Source organism: Aethalodelphis obliquidens, unplaced genomic scaffold (genome assembly GCF_003676395.1).
Source record: "Aethalodelphis obliquidens isolate GAN/ISIS:26980383/991018 unplaced genomic scaffold, ASM367639v1 scaffold27, whole genome shotgun sequence".
In the NCBI taxonomy this organism is placed as follows: Eukaryota; Metazoa; Chordata; class Mammalia; order Artiodactyla; family Delphinidae; genus Aethalodelphis; species Aethalodelphis obliquidens.
Window position 1 is genome coordinate 15,204,294 of NW_020837971.1, and position 19,988 is coordinate 15,224,281.

General features: G+C 38.9%; 1 protein-coding gene across 1 annotated transcript in view; it reads left to right on the plus strand.

Annotated features, from left to right (window-relative positions):
* Positions 1 to 19,988, plus strand: part of HECW1 (HECT, C2 and WW domain containing E3 ubiquitin protein ligase 1) — a 260,620-nt gene that overhangs the window by 84,020 nt on the left and 156,612 nt on the right. The window contains exon 5 of the mRNA XM_027123988.1: positions 8,150 to 8,319. Within this exon, the coding sequence (XP_026979789.1) occupies positions 8,150 to 8,319 (170 nt within the window). The remainder of the gene's footprint in view (positions 1 to 8,149; positions 8,320 to 19,988) is intronic.

The following is a 19,988-nucleotide window of genomic DNA, read 5'->3' on the forward strand; positions in this document are numbered from 1 at the left end:
CAAACTGATTCTAAAATTTATAATGAGAGGCAAAAGACCCAGAATAGCCAACACAATGTTGAGGAGAATATCAAAGTTGGAGGACTGATGCTACACAACTTCAAGACTTACTATAAAGCTGCAGTAATCAAGACAGTGTGGTACTTGTGAAAAAAAGAAAAAAACAGAAAAATAGATCAATGAAATAGACTAGAGAGCCCAGAAATAGACCCCCATATAGTCAGCTGATCTTTGACATATGAGCAGAGACAGTAGAGTTGAGCAAAATAGTCCCTTCCACAAATGGTGCTGGAACAAGTGGACATCCACATGCAAAAAAAACATGAATCTAGACACAGACCTTATACCCTTCACAAAAGTTAACTCAAAATGGGTCATAGACCTAAATGTAAAACACAAAACTATAAAACTCCTAGAAGATAACATAGGAGAAAACCTAGGTGACCTTGGGTAGGGTGGTGCCTTTCTAGATACAACACCAAAGACACAATGCATGAAAAAAAATTGATAAGATGGACTTCATTAAAATTAAAAACTTCTGTTCTGCCAAAGACAATGTCAAGGGAATGAGAAGACAAGCCACAGACTCAGAGAAAATATTTGCAAAAGACGCATCTGATAAAGGAAAGTTAATCCAAAATATACAAAGAACTCTTAAAACTCAACAATATGAAAACAAACAACCCAGTTGAAAAATGGGCCAAAGATCTTATGATCTTGTCAGCCATCTCACCAAAGAAGCTATACAGGTGGCAAGTAATCATATGAAACGGTACTCCACATCATATGCCATTAGGGAAATGCAAATTAAAACAGCGACTAGATACCAGCTATGTACCTATTGGAATAGCTAAAATCCAGAACACTGAAAACACCAAATGCTGGTGAGGACGTGGAGCAAAAGGAACTCACATTTATTGCTGGTAGGACTGCAAAATGGCACAGACACTCTGGAACACAGTGTGGTAGTTTCTTTCAAAACTAAACATTCTCTTACCGCATGACCCCATGATCACATTGCTTGGAAATTACCCAAATGGAGTAATTTTCATACAAAAACCAAACACAGATGTTTACAGCAGCTTTATTTATGATTGCCAAAACTTGGAAGCCATCAAGATGTCTTTCAGTAGCTGAATGCATAAATAAACCGTGGTACATTCAGATAATGGAATATTATTCGGTGCTAAAAAGAAATGAGCTGTCAGGCCATGAAAAGACATGGAGGAATCTTGAACGCATGTTACTCATTGAAAAAAGCCAGTCTGCAAAGGCTACGTACTGTATGATTTCAACTATATCACACTCTGGAAAAGGTAAAACTATGGAGATGATAAAAAGATCAGTGGTTGCTGGGAGATAGGGGAAGGAGAGATGAATAGGCAGAGAACAGAGGATTTTTAGGGCAGTGAAAATACTCTGTATGGGACAGTAATTATGGGTACACGTCATGATGCATTTGTCAATGCCCAGAGAGTGTACAATGCCAAGAGTGAATTGTAACGTAAACGATGGATTTTGGAAAAAGAAGTGAAGTATCTCTCAACTGTGATTATGATGTGTCGATGTAGGCTCATCAGTTATAACCAATGTACCACTCCGGTAGGGGATGTTGATAATGGGGGAGGCGATGCATGTGTGGGCAGGCAGTATATGGGAAAATCTCTGTACTTCCTTTTAATTTTGCTGTGAATCTACAGCCACTCTAAAAACATTAAGTCTTAAAAGAAACCCATTGACAACATTAGCATGTGTCTGTCTAGGTTTACAAAGAAAAGAAAAGAGAAGAAACTCAATACTTTTGTATTACTAGGACAGAAAACGAACAACTCCTGATTTGTTATTCTTATGTTCCCATTGAAATGCTTGATAACAATTATTTGTACAAACCTTCAGAAACAGTAGAAACGAGGAAAACTACTCTACTGTCTGCCAGAAATGAAGAATTTTCACTAACCAAAGCTCACTAAAATCCTAAAGCCTAAGAGGGATGCCATACAGGAGGGACCGCATGGGGCTGGGGAAGGAGACGAAATATCCAGTCACTGGTTCCCATTTTGGCTCTACCATGTAGACATGGGCTCACAGACTCACCACAGGAAAGGAAACCACGCCCCCCACCACCACCACCAGCTTGGTTCAAAAAGCTACTTTATAAGGTGATCAGGACGGACTCATCTCCTACAGCCCCCAATATATCATTTTTCTTACACTTATCGCAAGGAAAAGATTGCCAGCAATGAAATGTGACTGGAGATGTAAACTTAGCAACTAAAGAAGCAAGCCTGGAATGGTCGTGGAAGTGTAATACTTAGTAGTTGAATGTGTATATGTTTAATTCACTACGTCTGTCAAGGAAAAATAAAAGTAAATACTGCTTAAAGTAGCATAATCAATTCCATGCCTCAAAGAAAGATGAGATAAAAAGATCATCAAATCTACAGCTAAGCAAAGCCCACGAAGTATGAAAAAGTTGACTAGATGCTGGTCATCTCCAGGTGTAAAAGTAGGGACGAGGATTCCAATAGCAGCTCGTTGGACAACCAAACTAACTAAAGATGGACAATACCAGGGGTACACAACCTACTCATGGATAAAGAATAGACATTGTGGCTTGAAGAGTGTGTGGAGAATAGATTCTACCTTAAAAAAAAAAAAACAAAAAACGTTGAAGGACATAACACTCAAGAGGAAAAAGACAAGTATTTTGTTGGCAAGTATCTGCTCAAGAGAAATAAGGGATTTATCACTCGTCTGCTTGTACTCTCTATAAAATACAGGAAAGTGCAGGACCTATTAAGTAAGAGGTCTAGGATGAAGAAAAATGGTAAGGGATTTCTTTGAAGTTCTTTGAAGCTCAAAGAAAGTCAAGTGTATCTGTTTCCTGTTGCTGCTGTAACAAGCTACCACAAAGTTAGTGGCCTGAAACAAGACGTATTCACTCAGTTCTGGAGATCAGAAGTCCAAAATGAATCTTAAGGGACTAAAATCAGGGTGTCAACAGGCAGGGCTGGTACTCTTCTGGGGCCTCCTGAGAAGAATGCACTCCTCATCTCTCAGGTTCTAGAGTCTACCTGCATGTTTTGGTTCGTGGCTGCATCACTCCAATCTCTTCTCTGTTGTCACATCACTTTCTCCTCATTTTGCCCCTCCTTCCTCCATTTTATAAAGACTCTTATAATTACATTGGGCCTAACTGGATAATCCAGGCTAATCTCTCCATCTCAATAAAGATCCTTCACCACATCTGCAAAGTCCCTTTTACCATGTAAGGTGACATATTCAGAGGTTCCAGGGATTAGGTTATGGTCATCTGTGAGGGACCATTTTTCTGTCTATCATAGTCAAGGAGAGATTTAAAATAAATTCTAAAAGATGCAATCACAGAATTCAAAGTGAGCTTTGAGAGCTTTTAGAAAGCAGTAAGAGCATACTCACCACTACAGAATTAGAATCAATGATATGGTAGACTGACTTGAGATTCTCTCCTAGAAAACATAGAAGAAGGGTCAGACATAAAAAGAATAAGGAAGTAAAAAGATGGATGACATATACAGAGCCAATACATAGATATTTAATGGTTTTGATGAAATGATCAGAACAAATTGAAAGGAAATAATAGGAGAAAGGTTTCTTGAGTTGAATGTGATTTTGAATCTTTAAATTAGACTATAAGGTGCTAAGAAAAAAATGTATGTACAGAGACCAACGTCTAGACAAATGCCAATTTTTTTTAAAGAAATTTTCAAATGCAGACACAGTAGACATCTGAGTGGAAAAAGCATGATACTTACAAAAGAATAAACCATGTTAATCTCAGACTTGTCTTCTTATCATACAGAATGCTAAAATCATGAAACAAAGGCTACAGAGTTTTAAGGGTAGCATGTTTTAGCCGAAGATTTCTGTGCCCACCAGGTTGTCATTTATGTAAGAAGGCAAGAAAAACACATTCTCAGGTTTGCTAGGGCTCAAAGAACTTCATCTTTGCATCTTATCTGAAAGTAGTATGTGAACATCCACGCCAGCATACAGAGAGATAAATTTAAGAAAACTCAAGAACTGGAGATACTGCATATAACTGGACTGCTTTTCTTTTTAGAATTTAAAATGAGAAATAGCCAGAAAGATAGATCATGGAATTGTCTCCTCTGGAAATTTTCCAGAACGGAGTAGCATGTCAAAGCAAGATTGTTGATGCAAATGCTTTACTTCTCAAATCTGTTTATATATTCAGTTTTTACCACTTCTTGGTGGTAATAAATTTCCTGTGTAACTACTATCCCTTTAATTTTCAGTGAATTAACACTACAACCTTAAACATCATAAACGCAAATACAGATTTTTTTCACAAGTATTGGAGACAATTTAAATATTCAAAATTACCACAGAGCCAAATAATTATATACTGTTTAAGAATTATGTATACAAAATGTTCTAAAAGACATGGGACATCCTTATGGTATAATCCAGGCAAAAGAAACAATTTAGGGTACAAATTTGTATAGAAGTATGGTTGCAACTATGCAAAGAAAATTACTGAAAGGCAGTAAAAAAAAAGTCTAGCAGTGTTTGCCACTATGCAGTACAATTTGAAATAATTTTAAAATTCTGTTTCTTTTCCTTCTATATTTAAAAAAGTTACAGTAGGCATCATGTTTATCATCAGAACAAAAAACAATGCAGGAAAAAATGGGGGAAAATTAAGTATTTTCCCATTAATGTATCATTTACTGTTGGAAAATCACAAAACTCTGTGTTCTTATAGACATCCATTCCAACAATCTCATAGTTGAAGAAACTGAGACCTGAAGAAGTTTTTTTCTAAAGTTACAAAGTTCAATAGAGAGTGTTCCAGAACTAAAATCTGGATATACTGACTCCCAGCCGAATGTTCTTTTAACTCCTAATTAGCTCCTTATTGCAGCAGTTTTCAAACGTTTTCACTCCGTGAAACATATATTTTTATAAGTATACAAATTGAACTTAAACTATAAAAGCTCACTGAAGGGCATGAAAGGAGGCATGAAAAAATGAAGAAACCTATGTTCTTGAATAGGAAGTATTGTAAAGTTACCATTTCTCCCGAAATTAATCTATAGATTCAATGCAATTCCAATCAAAATCTCAATTTTTTGGAGGGGAGCTGATTAAAAAATTAAAAGATTAATCCGGAAGAATAAATGTGTGACTGGTAAAGAAAGATGTTTTCTTTTGGAAAAAAACAAGAACAATAAAGAGTAACTAGGCTTATCAGGTATCAGACGTATGATAAAAACATTATGCAGATTTAGATAAGTTGTTTGATGGAAGAGAATTTTTTAAAAAGACCCATTTATGGGCTTCCCTGGTGGCGCAGTGGTTGAGAGTACACCTGCCGATGCAGGGGACACGGGTTCGTGCCCCGGTCCGGGAGGATCCCACATGCTGCGGAGCGGCTGGGCCCATGAGCCATGCCCGCTGAGCCTGCGTGTCCGGAGCCTGTGCTCCGCAACGGGAGAGGCCACAACAGTGAGAGGCCCGCGTACCGCCAAAAAAAAAAAAAAAAAAGACCCGTTTATGCTTGAGAATTTGACCTATGCCAAAGTTGTCATTTTTATTAAAAGGTAATATCACATAATGGTTAAAAACACAGACTTTGGAATCAAAGAAGTAGGTTCAAATTTCATTTCTGACATTGACCAACTCTGAAGACCTGGTCAAGTTACTTGACTCAGAAACCTGTATTTTCTCTTCCTCAGATTAGGGATGTAATAACTATCTTGTAGAGTTTGTGGTTAGGATTAAATCAGATAATGTATTTGAAGGGCATAGAATGGTCCCCAGAATTTAGTGGCTGATCAGTAAATGACAAGCAGTAGTGATGGAGGTGATGAAGGTGATGGTAGTCATTATTTTATGATGGATAAATCTATATGTCACACTCTGGGCCATATTCCCCAACACCACCCCCAGATTTGATGGTCCACTGGGAGAACTCAGCATGCAGTCATACTCGTGACTCTAATCAAGTCAATTACATTGACTATAATCAATGTCATCAATTATGAAAAGATACACAGCAAATTGCAAAGGAAAAAGGTGCCTGAGATGAAGTTTGGAGGAAACCAGGCACAAGTTTCCATGAGTCCTCTCTCACTGGAGTCACACAGCTTGGGTTTATTTCTCCCAGCAACAATTTGTGAAATACTATGAAATACTATATACCAGGGAAGCTCATTACAGACTCAAGAGCCCAAGGTTTTGATTGGGGGCTGGTCATACGGCCAAAGTGCTCCTAGCACCTACCAAAATTCCAGACTCCCAGAAGAAAAGCAGGTGTTCAGCATAAACCACATAGTTTACACAGACACTTGAGGCACAGAGAGCCACTCTTATCAATTCTGAGATGTGGGAACCCTCCTGCGATCCAAGTTCCCAGATCCTAGCCAAGGACCAACCCCAGAAACAGACCTTTTGAAGGAGAGAAGTCTCGGGCTGCTTTGTTACTTCTTTTCTGCACACATTGCCATGGGTGTAGCCTGGGTTTTGCAAATTTCTGTGATGTTTGTACTTTCTAACCTTTATTCCGCCTCATGGCAGTATATTATAATGCAAGAGAGTAAGAATAATTTCATTATGGAGACATCCTTGAATCAACTCAAAATAACATTGAAGTAAATGCACATGAAAAATTCTGTACTTTTTTCATCAGTAACAAATTCCTCCAACACCTCACAACTTATACCATACTTGAGAATCAGTTCAATGTATTTTTACCTGTTTCTTTCACTTATATATAAATATGAACAATTTGGGGGGAAAATACTTTGATAATAGAAAAATTTTAATTATATTTTTTGATATCATATATTTCTAATAAATATAAGATGATTTCAAATTATCTCAGAACAGCCATAAACCATTATCACAAATGACCTCTTTCTCTCTCCCCCACACAGAGCATGAAATTGTACATGATCAGACATTTTCAATTACATGGAACGGCTCAGTTGTCAAAGCCTTCCCTCCCGACCACACGGTCTCTCCTCAGAACTCTCCTCACTGATGTGCATTAGCTCTATGGAGGCCATGTTTTTTCCTTTCCTCCAATGTCTGTGCTCTTTGCTCTTTTTTTTTTTTACCATCTTTTTTTTTTTTTTTTTTTGCGATATGCAGGCTTCTCACTGTTGTGGCCTCTCCCATTGCGGAGCACAGGCTCCGGACGCGCAGGCTCAGCGGCCATGGCTCACGGGCCCAGCTGCTCCACGGCATGTGGGATCTTCCCGGACCGGGGCACGAACCCGCGTCCCCTGCATCGGCAGGCGGACTCTCAACCACTGCGCCACCAGGGAAGCCCTCTTTGCTCTTTTAATCGTCACCTTTCTCTTTATTTCTTCTGATGCACTGTCTCCTTACTTAGTGAAAATCATATTTATTGTGAGGCTAGAGCCCTTGGTTTTCTGTCTTCTATTTGAAGAAGTGGTTCCTGCTTCCCTGGTGGTGCAGTGGTTAAGAATCCGCCTGCCAATGCAAGGGACACGGGTTCAAGCAGTGGTCTGGGAAGATCCCACATGCCGCAGAACAACTAAGCCCGTGCGTCACAACTACTGAGCCTGCACTCTAGAACCCGTGAGCCACAACTACTGAACCCATGCGCCTAGAGCCCGTGCTCTGCAACAAGGGAAGCCAACACAATGAGAAGCCTGCACACCACGACAAAGACCCAACGCAGCCAAAAATAAAATAAAATTCACCTGGACCCACTGAATTTTCCAAGTTGGATTTCCTCCCTCAGTGTGCACCAGGTTTCCCGAGGTGACCCTCAGCCCCTCACCCCAACCTGCCTGAGGAACACCAGAAGCCCAGACCACTAGGGGCCAACAGTCCTCTCTTGAAAAGCGTAGTGACCACAATGCCAGTCTTGACTTATTACAGATACTTCTTAACCAAAACAATTTAATACAGTAAATGTTCACTTAAATCAGTAAATGTTCCATGTAATGGGTTCTGGAGACATATCAGTCTATATTTGTAATGAGGTGGAAAATGGTCTAAAGATTGAAAAACGTTTTACACGTTTCAGATGGACTCTCCTCCTTGTGTGAAGCCTAATATAATCTTTAACCTTGCTAACACACATGATATTAGAATATCCTCTGTTTTATAGATTTCCAGGCCATGGGGTTGAAGAAAGGGATGTTTTTCAACCCAGACCCTTACCTGAAGATTTCCATTCAGCCTGGGAAGCACAGCATCTTCCCTGCCCTCCCACACCACGGACAGGAGAGGCGATCCAAGATTATCGGCAACACCGTGAACCCCATCTGGCAGGCCGAGGTGAGTGCCCTGGCCCTGAAAAGGAGCTTAAGGGACAACAAAACCGTTGACCCTGAAGCCCACATGCTACTCCCTCCCTCCTTGGAGCCCCAAACTCTGCTGCTAAGTTCATGGTTCTCTTGGTCCTGGAAAGTCACCATGTTCTCTTTGGATTACAACTCCTAGAGATCTTGATTAATCTCACAGCGTGGGACCATGAAACTATTCATTGCAGCTGCACTCAGTAGCCATACACAGTCAGCCTTCTGTATCTGCAGGTTCTGCATGTAGGGATTCAACCAACCTCGGATGGAAACTATTTGGGGAAAAAAAAAATTCCAGAAAGCAAAACTTGAATTTGCTGCACCCAGGCACTATGTACCCAACATTACATTGTATTTTCAACTATTTACATAGCATTTACACTGTATTAGATATTATAAGTAATCTGGAGATAACGTAAAGCATACAGGAGGATGTGTGTAGGTTATATGCAAATTCTCCGCCATTTTATGTAAGGGACTCGAGCCTCCATGGATTTTGGTGTCCTCAGCGGTACTGGAACAAGTCCCCCAACATACCGAGGGACAACTATAATAGCCTCTTGCTCTGATTCTGAACTTGCACCTGAAAGCAGGACAGGAGAAGGAAGTGATGTGTTTTAACCCAAGCATTCTCATTCTTCCCACGCATGTGGTCCTTAGGCAAGAGCGCCAAATTTGAATGGTGTCCCTCTGGACCGGTTCCAGAGATTCTGAAACTGTCAGGTTTCCTAGGACAGGCAAATCCATAAGCCTTAAAATAACACTAAGATATGGGGTTGCATATTGTTTGATTGAAATAGACCCGGAGGCTGATTGTTCATGCCGTCTTCCTGGTTTACACAGTGCTAGGCAACTTGCTGGAGTTTCAGATATTTGTTTTATCTGATACAGGCCCTTCTCCTCTCTTACATGCGTCTCCACCACCAGCTGGGAGCTAGGAGGTTCCTCAACAAAGCCTCATCAGGCCCAGCCTCCCAGTGACTAAGTCCTGTCCTAGAGAAACAGCAGGAAGTTGTCACACCCATTGACTGCCTAGCTCCCTGCTTTAGCTTGAGGGTATAACCTGCAAACTGCATGGCTTGGGAGACAGCGGGGTTTAGGGCATGGAAATGCCACAGTATATAATGTCGGGGTTAAAAGTACAGATTTGCAGTCACACAGACCTTGGTTCAAATCCCAGCTCGGCCAGTTGTATAACTGAGAAATCAGTTATCCTCAATCTGGGCATCAGATTATCCTCATCAGGCTGGTGCTGATGGAAATGTGTTACTACTACCCTGGGCACTCGCTTTGGGCGGGGCTCCTTCCTTTATTGTTCAAAGTAGATCATCTCTGATGCAGAACTTTCAAGCATCCTTGACAAGAACGTGTAGATGTTTGGGGCCAAAGCTTTTTCATTGTCTCTTAAATGATACCACCTACTTCCTAGGTTTAATTTAGCCTGACCCAGGTTTTACAGAAGATCAACATTAGAGCTTTTAAGTGGCCATCAGGGAAATAGAGTTGTATTTGAACTTCTTACTACTTTGGTTATCAGCAGACTCTAAAGCACCCACAGGACCGCTAGCATGGAATCGTGAATCTTACATTATTTGTTTCTTCAGTCCTGGCTGTTCTCGCCAATTATTTATGGACTCCTCACTCCATTCCTGGAGATAATACAAGACGCCACGGGAATTTATAGCACATGAAAAAAAAAAAAAAGCCTCTCCTAAAGAACTTTAGAGCAGCTTGTACTAAGACATTTAGTCATAAAGGTGTTATAAGTCTCAAAGAACATTTATAAAATCCAGTACCATCAGAATATGTTTTGGCTAAAAATGTCAGCTAGAATCCACTTTAAGTCCTGAAATTATTTCCGAATCTTTAGTTCAGTTATACTTTGCAAGGACACAGGCCAACCCTCACTCTCCCTCTGCTCTTGACCTCCTTGTTCTTTCCAGTGTGCTGTGGTGGAGGTCGGCTTCCTAAGGTAAGTTTCACCACATGTCTCCCTGACAAGGCTCAGACTGAGGATAACTGATTTCTCAAGTTAAACAGCAAGGAACTGGCTGAGCCGTGATTTAAACCACAGCGTGGTTTGCGTGATTGCAAAGCTGTATTTTCAAACCCCTAAATTAGCTTACAGTACCCAGAGCTCAAATGTGGGAGTCTCAGCCCCGAGGCAGAACATTCAAGGCCTCAGTGACCCAGCATTGCTTTCCACTTGTGTCAGTTAGGGATGCCTCAGGCTCTAAGCTAGAGGAAGCCTGGTCAGCTGTGATATTTCTCACAAACCGGAAGTCCAGAAGGAGGTGGTCCAGGCAGTGCAGCTACTGAGTATGGCCACCAGGGACCCAAGCTCTCTGGGTCTTGCCACTACACCTTAGCAGGTGGCTCTCTTCTTCCTGTCTTAAAGCCTCCAAACCCAAGTTCCAGGTAGGAAGAAAGCAAAAAAACGAAGAAGCTTTCTCCTTGAAAGGCTTTGAATTACTATCCTGTAAGAGAAGCCCTATTACCTATCACAGGACCTCACCTGGTTGGGAAAATCTGGTGTTTCGCTTCCCTGACTCTCTCGTCGGGAGGGCCGGGGACTAGACGGTTGAACATAGGTGTTGAATAAACCAGTTTATAGTGTCTGCAATGTGCTTCGGCTTTACTTTCCAGCACCTTTTACCTCCCACATGACACTAAGACCACTGTCAGTAGCTGCTGTCCCCCAGTGCCCCTTGTGCTTTCACATGGCTGCATAAATTGTGTCTTTGCTTATATCTACCTAATCTGTACATCCTCAACTAATCCAACCAGAGATTCCTTCTCATGCATCAATTCTCAGCTAAAATACCACCTCCTACCTGGCACCCCATCCCAGGCCTCAGAAGGAAAGTGCTTCCTCCTCTTTGCTCCTTTGTCCAGACCTCTACATAGTGTCTTCTATTTGCACAGCTGTCTTCCTCACGAGACTTTGAGCTCTTCAAGGAAAGGAATCACATCCAATTTATCTTGATACCTCCGGTTCCTGGACCTAATACTACTAGGTTCTATAGGGATTACTATGCCAAGCAGTGTTTGAAACATTTTATATAATTCACTCATTTCATCCTCACAACAACCCTATGAAATATGTACTATTATTATCCCATTGAAAGATGAGGAAACCAAGGCACAGAGAAGTCAAGTGAATTTCCCAAGGTCACACAGCTGGTAAATGGCAGAACCAGAATTTGAACCAGTTCAGAGCCTGATACTGATCAGTTTTGTGCACAGGTGGTTGTGAATAAATTCTGGAGAAAATATCCATAGCTTAGATACTCAAAATGATCATTATACCTCCTCTTACTTCAGGTTAAAAAAAATCAGTTAAAATTGACAGCATTGAGTGATAAGGCCAAAGACAATTATCAAAAGCTTAAATTTGTCTTTCCAGCTAATCATATGAGCCCCTCCTTCTGGAGGATAGGTTTGAAGGATAAATGAATTTTTTTTTTAATGGGGGAAAGCAAGGTGAAGTTCTCATGGCTGATTATTAATTCATTTAAGAAATATTTATTGTGCATGTACTCTGTATTAGAAATCGAAGCGGCAAAAATGATGGATAGATAAGACCCTGCAGGCTAGTGGAAGGAGAAAATACGATGAAATAAATGTCCTAATCAAGGTGTGGACAGAATGCTGCGAAGCACTGAGGGAAGATCTCACAGAGGGTGTGCTCTTGGACTTGGGTCTTGACAAGTGGCAGGATATTTGGGGGACGGGGAGAGCATTCCAGGTGGATGGACCAACATGTGCAAAGGTACCAAGGCAACCACAGACACTTAGGGGACTGTTCAGAAATGTCATGTGGGTGGAGCTTGTGGTGTTCTCAGATAAGAGATGGCAACTGAGCTGGGCTTATTTCAATCATGCATATCTGGCGTGGTTTCCTGATTGCTTACAAATGGAAGCTAATGTTGGCTTCTGGGGTCTCACATTGCACCGTAGTGAGTGAAATGAAGATTCCTTGTTCCTGCAAGATTCATGCAAGTCGTTAAATCTGTATGCAAGAAGGTAAAGGAGAACTAAACTGTCCTACTTTCCGTATTTGTTGATTAACATACCAAGGATGTTCAGTGAGAAATAATCGAAGTTGCCTGCACTTAAGAGCAAGAATACCCTTTAATGTGTAGTTTAAATGCTCAATTTATTTCTTTGATTAATGTTGCATTAAAGTCTTACGTGGTTTTTTTCAAATTTATTCAAGTTCAAACTGGAAACATACTTTTGCTAATTAAAACATGATAAATCTGAGAAAAAATAAAGTTACTGTCAGAAGTTTTAAATGAGGAGGGAAAATTGAGAGAAATACATGTTAAACATAATGCAAACTAAAGAAATTAAAAAGAAGACTTCCATGGTGATTGATTTATCTCCTCTTTTTTATTCCTGTAATTAGAAACTGTTTTCACTCCGGGAACACTGTCCTTGACTTTTAGGTCTGTTTACTCTCCAGTATGGATATAATGAGCGTTTATAAGATTATAGCTTCACAGAGAAGTTAAACAGAAACAGCAGCAACTGAAGTGTCTCGGGTTATCTGTTCAGAGTGCTTATGTAGACTGTATATTTGTACCTCTAAGTAAAACAGGGAACTCCTAAAAGCAGAGTCTCAGAAACATCAAGAAGATTGATTATATTAAAATCAGGCCTGGGGCCCTGGTATATAGTAATCTCTACCCCATTCTCCCTGTCTCTGCCCTCAAAGCTGGGTGGATTAATCCCCATACGTGCGCTATCGGCTACTCCAGTCTGGTCATAAGATTAGAAGATTAGGTAGATAAGGCCTGGCCTTGTGGAATTTACATTAATGTGAGAAAAGCAAAACAAAATAAATAACAAGATAATTTCAATGGAAGACAAGTAACATGAAGGAACCACCACATCATAATATGATGTGTTTGATGGAAAAGAGCTGCCTTAGATAGCGGTGGTCCAAGAAGGCCTTTCTGAGTTGCTGTCATGTGAACTGAGAAGCCAGACATACAGACCAGGCTGGATGTGCATTTCAGACAGAGGAAACAGCCAGTGTGAAGTCCTGCATATAACGGGTTTGGATGTCTAAGCAAGAAGGTCACGGTGGCTGGAGGATGGCAAGTGCGGAAGGGATGGGGTGGAGTCTAAGACGAAGTTGGAGAGAGAGGCAGGGACCAGCATCTTGTAAATTCTGGAAAGTGGTTGGGGTTTTATTGTAAATGTGGTAAGAAGCCATTGGAGCAGGGAAGCGTCACACTGATTAAAATTTTATAAAAATGGTCCTGCTGCTATGTGTGGATTGGATTATACAGAGGCTAAGATGAAAGCAGTCGATTTCGCTGCTGGCTTTCCTGGAGCGGCATGTTGGCACACTAACGCAAAACCACCTAGAAAAGCCAGATAAAATACAAAACTTAAAAAATGGTGATGACACCTGAGAATGGTTTAATCAACCAGATCTCTTGTAGTCAGGCTCCTGGAGAGAAAGGAATTGCAAGTGAGCCATCTTTCTGCTACTACGTTTTAGAAGAGGGATAAGCAAGTAGGCAAAAAGCTACTGAAGGTCAAAGAGGAGTTTGCTGTAATCTCACAGTACTGAAAAGGCAGACTAGGAGTTCTGGATCCTCCAAGGAGGAGGTGACCTAGAAAACCCCAGATTCTCACATGGACCCCTGGCTAGCTAAGTACAGGATCAGGGCCAAGCTATGGTAGAAAACTTTAAGACAGCTCAGACAGCTCAGTCCCTGATTAAATAAAATAATCGGACCCCACTAACAATAAAAACAGACACATGGAGGTTTATTATTGGAGTTATTAGACATAGATTTTAAATACTTTTTATGTGTTTTTAAACTTAAAAAGCTAGACATAAACAATAAAACGGTAACTATAAAATGCCCTAAATTGAAAATTAAGCAGGAAAAGCTCCTTAAAAATCTGACTCAAAGAAGAAATCACAACAAAAATTAGAAAATATTTTGAGCTAAATAACAATGAGTATATGACATATCTAAACTTGTGGGATGCAGCTAAATTAGAAAAGAAGAAGAGCTGAATATCACTGTTTGAGTTTCCATGTGAATAAGCTATAAAATTAAGAGCAAATCAAACAAAAAGAGCAGAGGGTAGTATAATGAAGATAAGTGCAAAAATCACTGAATTAGAAAACAAATGCATAACAGAGAAAATTAACAAAAATCAAAATGTGTTCTTATATTTATTAAAAAGAGAAGAGAATGTTATAACATTTATGCTAGTAAATTTGAATGGAAAATTCCTAGAGCAACATATCTTACTAAACTGATACAAGAATAAACAGAAATGCTGAGTAGTCTTTTATCTCTTAAGGGAATTTGGTATGTAATTTAAAACGTTTCTACAAGGAAATTCCTAGGACAAGGATTGTCACTATTGAATTCTAAACATTTAATGAAATAACAATGATCTTGTAGAAATTCTTCCAAAGAAAAGAAAATTGTTTTAAGAGGTCAGCTTGTTTTATAAAACCAACAAAACTTTGATACCAAAATCTGACAAGGTCAATACAAAAAATGCAAATTACAGTCCAAGCTGTCTCATGAAAATCTGTGTAGTTATCCTAAATAAAACATTGGCTAATTGAATCCAGGAATATAAAAAGGCTAATACTTTACCAAATTGTGTTTATTCCAAGAATACAAATACTAAAAAAACATCAATCAATGCAGCAGTTTCTTTCTGGCACCAGTGAACTCATCATTTTCTGAACTCCAGCTGAACAAAAAAGGGAGTAACTAGTTGTCTATGCTATGGTTTATAACAGGCAGACTTCCCACAAATCTGCCAATGGTAAAACGCCCGGGAAGCAATTAGACACAAAACTTGTTCACAAAAGTGTGCCAACGTTACCAGAAGTTCACCTAATTTCTAGTTCATGAACTTCCCTCCAGTATCTGGTATAATAACTGCTTAGGACTTCAACCAGATCTGCACTTCCAGATCACTGCTATTGATTTTTTGTTCAAAGTCACCAAGCTGTATGCTCCCCACAGCAAATGTTCCATACGATACCCAGTTAGGAAAATCACATATGGAGAATGTGCTTAAAAACTATTGATACCATAATGGTAAACATTTCATTCTCTTAAAAACAACAGCAATCTTCCTGTTATTGGTAATTGTATCAGATTTTTTTTTCTTAAGTATATAACTGCAAATAGGAAAAAAAGTGCACAGACGCAGGCTTTGGCATTGTTTTTTTGATTTTTCAATTGTAGTTTTTTTTGGTCTCTAATATGCCTTTCTGAGTATTTTTATCTTTATTATCTTTATTAGGAGATAATTTACATAATAAATACAATTAATTACATACAAGTGAAAAAAAATGCATTCGTTCAAAGCAATCTGATGAGCTTTGACAATTTTAGATGCCCATGAAACCACACCACATTAAAGACACAGAACATGTCCATCGCTCCCAAAAGATTACTGGTACCATTTCACAGTTCCGACCTGATTTCATTCCTGGCCACTGTCAAATTCTGAACTATTTCTTTTATCACAATAGATTAGTTTGCATTTTATAGAATGGAATCCTACAGTATACGTTCTTTTCTTTCTGGCTTCTTTTGCTTAGGATAATGTTTTTGTATTCATCTGTGCTGTTGCATACATCAGTAGTTTGTTCCTTTTACTGCTGAGCGCCATTCAGTTATATGGCTCTGCCACATATTGTTTATCCACTCACCTGTTAATGGACATTCAGACTGTTTACAGATATTGACTATTGTGAACAAGGCTGCTGTGAACATGCAGGTACAGTCTTTCTCTCAGGAAATACCTAGGAGTGGAATGGCTGGATCATTTTGGTAGGTGAAAACTTGCCAAAAAGTTTTTCAGTGTGATTGCACCAGTACACATTCCCACCGGCAGTGTTTGAGAGTTCTGGTTGCTCTGCATCCTCATAAACACTTGGAATTCTCTTCTAATTTTAGCTCTTCTAATAGATGTGAAGTGGTACCTTACCGTGGTTTCACTTTGCATTCCTGTGACGACTAATGGTATTGATCGTCTTTTCATGTGCTTATTGGCCATTTGTACATCTTCTCTTAAGAAGTATTTGGAGATCTCTAACTTACTGAGATTTGAGAGTTCTTTATGTATTCTGATTCAAGTTCTTAGTCACACATATATTTTACACATATTTTCTCCCATTCTGTGGCTTGCCTTTTTCTTAATGGTGTATTTCAAAGAGGAAATGTTTTTTATTTTTATAAAACCCAGTTTATTAAGTAATTTTCTCTTATGATTCATGCTTTCTTCATTCTGTCTAATAAATCTACCAAAGTTAGCAAAGATAACTACTAACTTTCCTCTAGGGGTTTTATAGTTTTAGCTTTTTTTTATATGCCTCTAGGATTCATTTCCAGTTAATTTTTGTGTATGGTATGATGTAAGGATTAATGTTCATTTCTTTCCATATGGATGTTGAGTGGTTCCAGCACCCTCTGTTGAAAAGACTTTCCTTCCTCCTTGGACTGTGTTGGTACCTTTATCAAATTTCCATTGAACAAATATGTGTGGGTCTGTTTCTGGGCTCTCTATTCTATTTCATTGAGCGATCTGTCTTTCATCATTATGACTCTGTCTTGATTAATGTAGCTTTCCGGTAAATCTTGAAACCAGTAGTAAAAGTCTTTCAACTTTGTTCTTCATTTAAAAACATTATTTCAGCAACTTTCAGTTTCTGGTTCCACACGTAAGGCACTTACAAGTTGCCAGTCCATCCTAACAATGATGAAAAGCTGAACAGACTGAAAAAATCAACATCTCTGCTTGGATTTATGAGAGAGAGGAGGACACAGAGTAAACTGGTCCCCAAGACTGAAGAGACAGAAAGGCAAATACAGGGAGTCATGGCTTTACCAGAGCAGAGACTCTCGGCAGAAACTACCACAGGAATCTGTGTCGGGGTAGGGAAACCCAAACTGTAATTGATGAATTGCTAGAGGCACAGTGTGCACCATTTTGACAGTTAAAACTTCCAGGGGAATCCAGTTGTAGGGTGGAGATTTACAATATTGTGATATTTACCTCCAGGAGCCTGACTAGGTTCTCATAGTAAACATCAGAGAAAAATGCCCTCATGCTTCCAGTGCAGGGAGGGGACAAGGAACCATTTTTTAAATAAATCACAGCACTGTGTTCTTCTTAACAAGGCCTGCACTAAGGAAATTATTTAACCAGAACCTCACTTGCTTGGGTATTATCAGAGCCTTACTGACCTGGGGGAAGGGAAATACCCAGCTCCAGTCTACTCTAGCCATCCCATCCCACCTAAGAGGGGAAAAATCTGAAAAACACTTGTGAAGTTCACAGACTAGATGCTTAGGTTCACTAGAAGACTGAGACCTAATCATAGGACTTGGAACACTTCCTTCTTCCCTACACCGTACCACCACTTTGCTAAAGGCCTATTTACAGCAGTTTCTTCTATACAGTACATCATGTCTGGCTATCAAGAAAAAATTATAAGCCACACCAAAAGGCAAAAAAAAAAAAAAATTGAAGATACACACCAAGCATCAGAACCAGCCATGACAGGGATGTCATAATTATCAGACCAAGAATTTAGAACAACCATGATTAATATGGGAAGGGCTCTATTGGACAACATGCACGAACAAATGAGCAGTGTGAGCAGAGGGATGGAAATCCTAAGAAAGAACCAATAGAGAGGATAGAGGTCAAAAAACCTGTAACCAAAGTGAAAAATGCCTTTGACAGGCTAATTAGTGGGCTCAAAGCAAACAGGAAGAAAGTGGAATGAAATGATGTGAGAAGTGGTTGAGCAGGGAAAAAAAAAAAAAAAAAAAAAAACCAACCTAAAATTCTGTACCCTGCAAAATATTCTTCAAATGCTAAGGAGAAAAAAGACATTTTCATAAAAACAAAAACTGAGGGAATTTTGTTGTCAGTAGACCTGCCTTGCAAGAAATGTTGAAAGATGTTCTTTAGAGAGAAGAAAAATAATAAGTCAGAAACTCAGATCTATATAAAGGGTATCAAAGAAGGAGTAAGTGAAGATAAAATAAAAACTTTTATTTTTCTTATTTTTAGTTGATCTAACAGATAACAATTTTTTCAAAATAATAATAGCAATATATTCAATTATGTACATCATGTATATATGTATTATATATATGATTATGTATGATATGTATAGATGAAATAAACGACAGCAATGATACAAGAAATTGAAGGAAGGAATTAGGATTATTTTGTTATAATAAGGTACTCACACTATCCATGAAGTGGTATAGTGTTACTTGAGAGGGGACTTAAATTAGCTTTAACTGTGTATTGCAAACTCTAGGGCAACCACTAAAAAATGCAGGGAAAAGAAAGAACAACTTAATGCTAAGAAATGAGAGAAAATAAGTCATACAAAATACTGAATTAAAACCACAAAAGGCAGAAAAAGAATGGAAGACAAATGTAGGACTAAAGAACAAGTGAAACAAGTGAAATAGAAAACATGAATGAATATGGTAGATATTAATCCAACTATATCAGTACTCACTTTAATGCCAATGGTCTAAATGTACTAATTAAAAGACAGAGATTGTCAGAGTGGATAAACAACACAATCCAGCTGTGTGTTGTCCAAAGAAACCCACTTTAAATATAAAGACACATATAGATTAAAAGAAAATGGATGGAAATAAATGTACCATGCTAACACTAATCAATAGAAAGGATGACTAACTACATTAATTTTAGACAAAGCACACTTTAAAGTAAGGAAAGTTATCAGAGATAAAGAAGGACATTACATAATGGTAAAAGGGGTAAATTCTCCTAGGAGACATAACTCTTTTTATTTATTTATTTATTTATTATATTTTTGTGTGTGGTACGCGGGCCTCTCACTGTTGTGGCTTCTCCCGTTGCGGAGCACAGGCTCCGGACACGCAGGCTCAGCGGCCATGGCTCACGGGCCTAGCTGCTCCGCGGCACGTGGGATCTTCCCGCACCAGAGCACGAACCCGTGTTCCCTGCATCCGCAGGCGGACTCTCAATCACTGCACCACCAGGGAAGCCCTATTTATTTATTTTTAATGTGAAAAGATTTTATTTTTTATTTTAATTGAGATATAATTGACATATATTACTTTCAGATGTACAACATAATGATTCGATATTTGTATACATAGCGAAATGATCACCACAATACGTCTAGTTAACATTTGCCACCATAACATAGTTACATACATAGTAGTGTTTTTTTAATATAAGAGAAAAAATGGAAAAGTAAATGTTATTCAGAGGGAATAAATAAATTGTGGTCTAGTCATATAATGAAGTATTATCTAGCAGTTAAAAATCCATGAGCAATGCATTCACTTTTGACAATAAGGATAGATTTTAAAAACAGGTTGAATGAAGAAAACTGAGTTGAAGAGAACTTTACTACAGTATGGTAGCATTTATGCAAAAAAATTAAAAACACAAAATAATACAAATATGTATATAACAAAAAAATAAAATATTAACTTGAAGGATATATGACATTTTTGAAAGCAGCTGGCTCTGGGGAGAGAAGAAAATGGATCTGGAGAAGGAGAATTTAAAGTACTTCCATTTTATTTATAACGTTTTCTTTATAATATGCAAGAA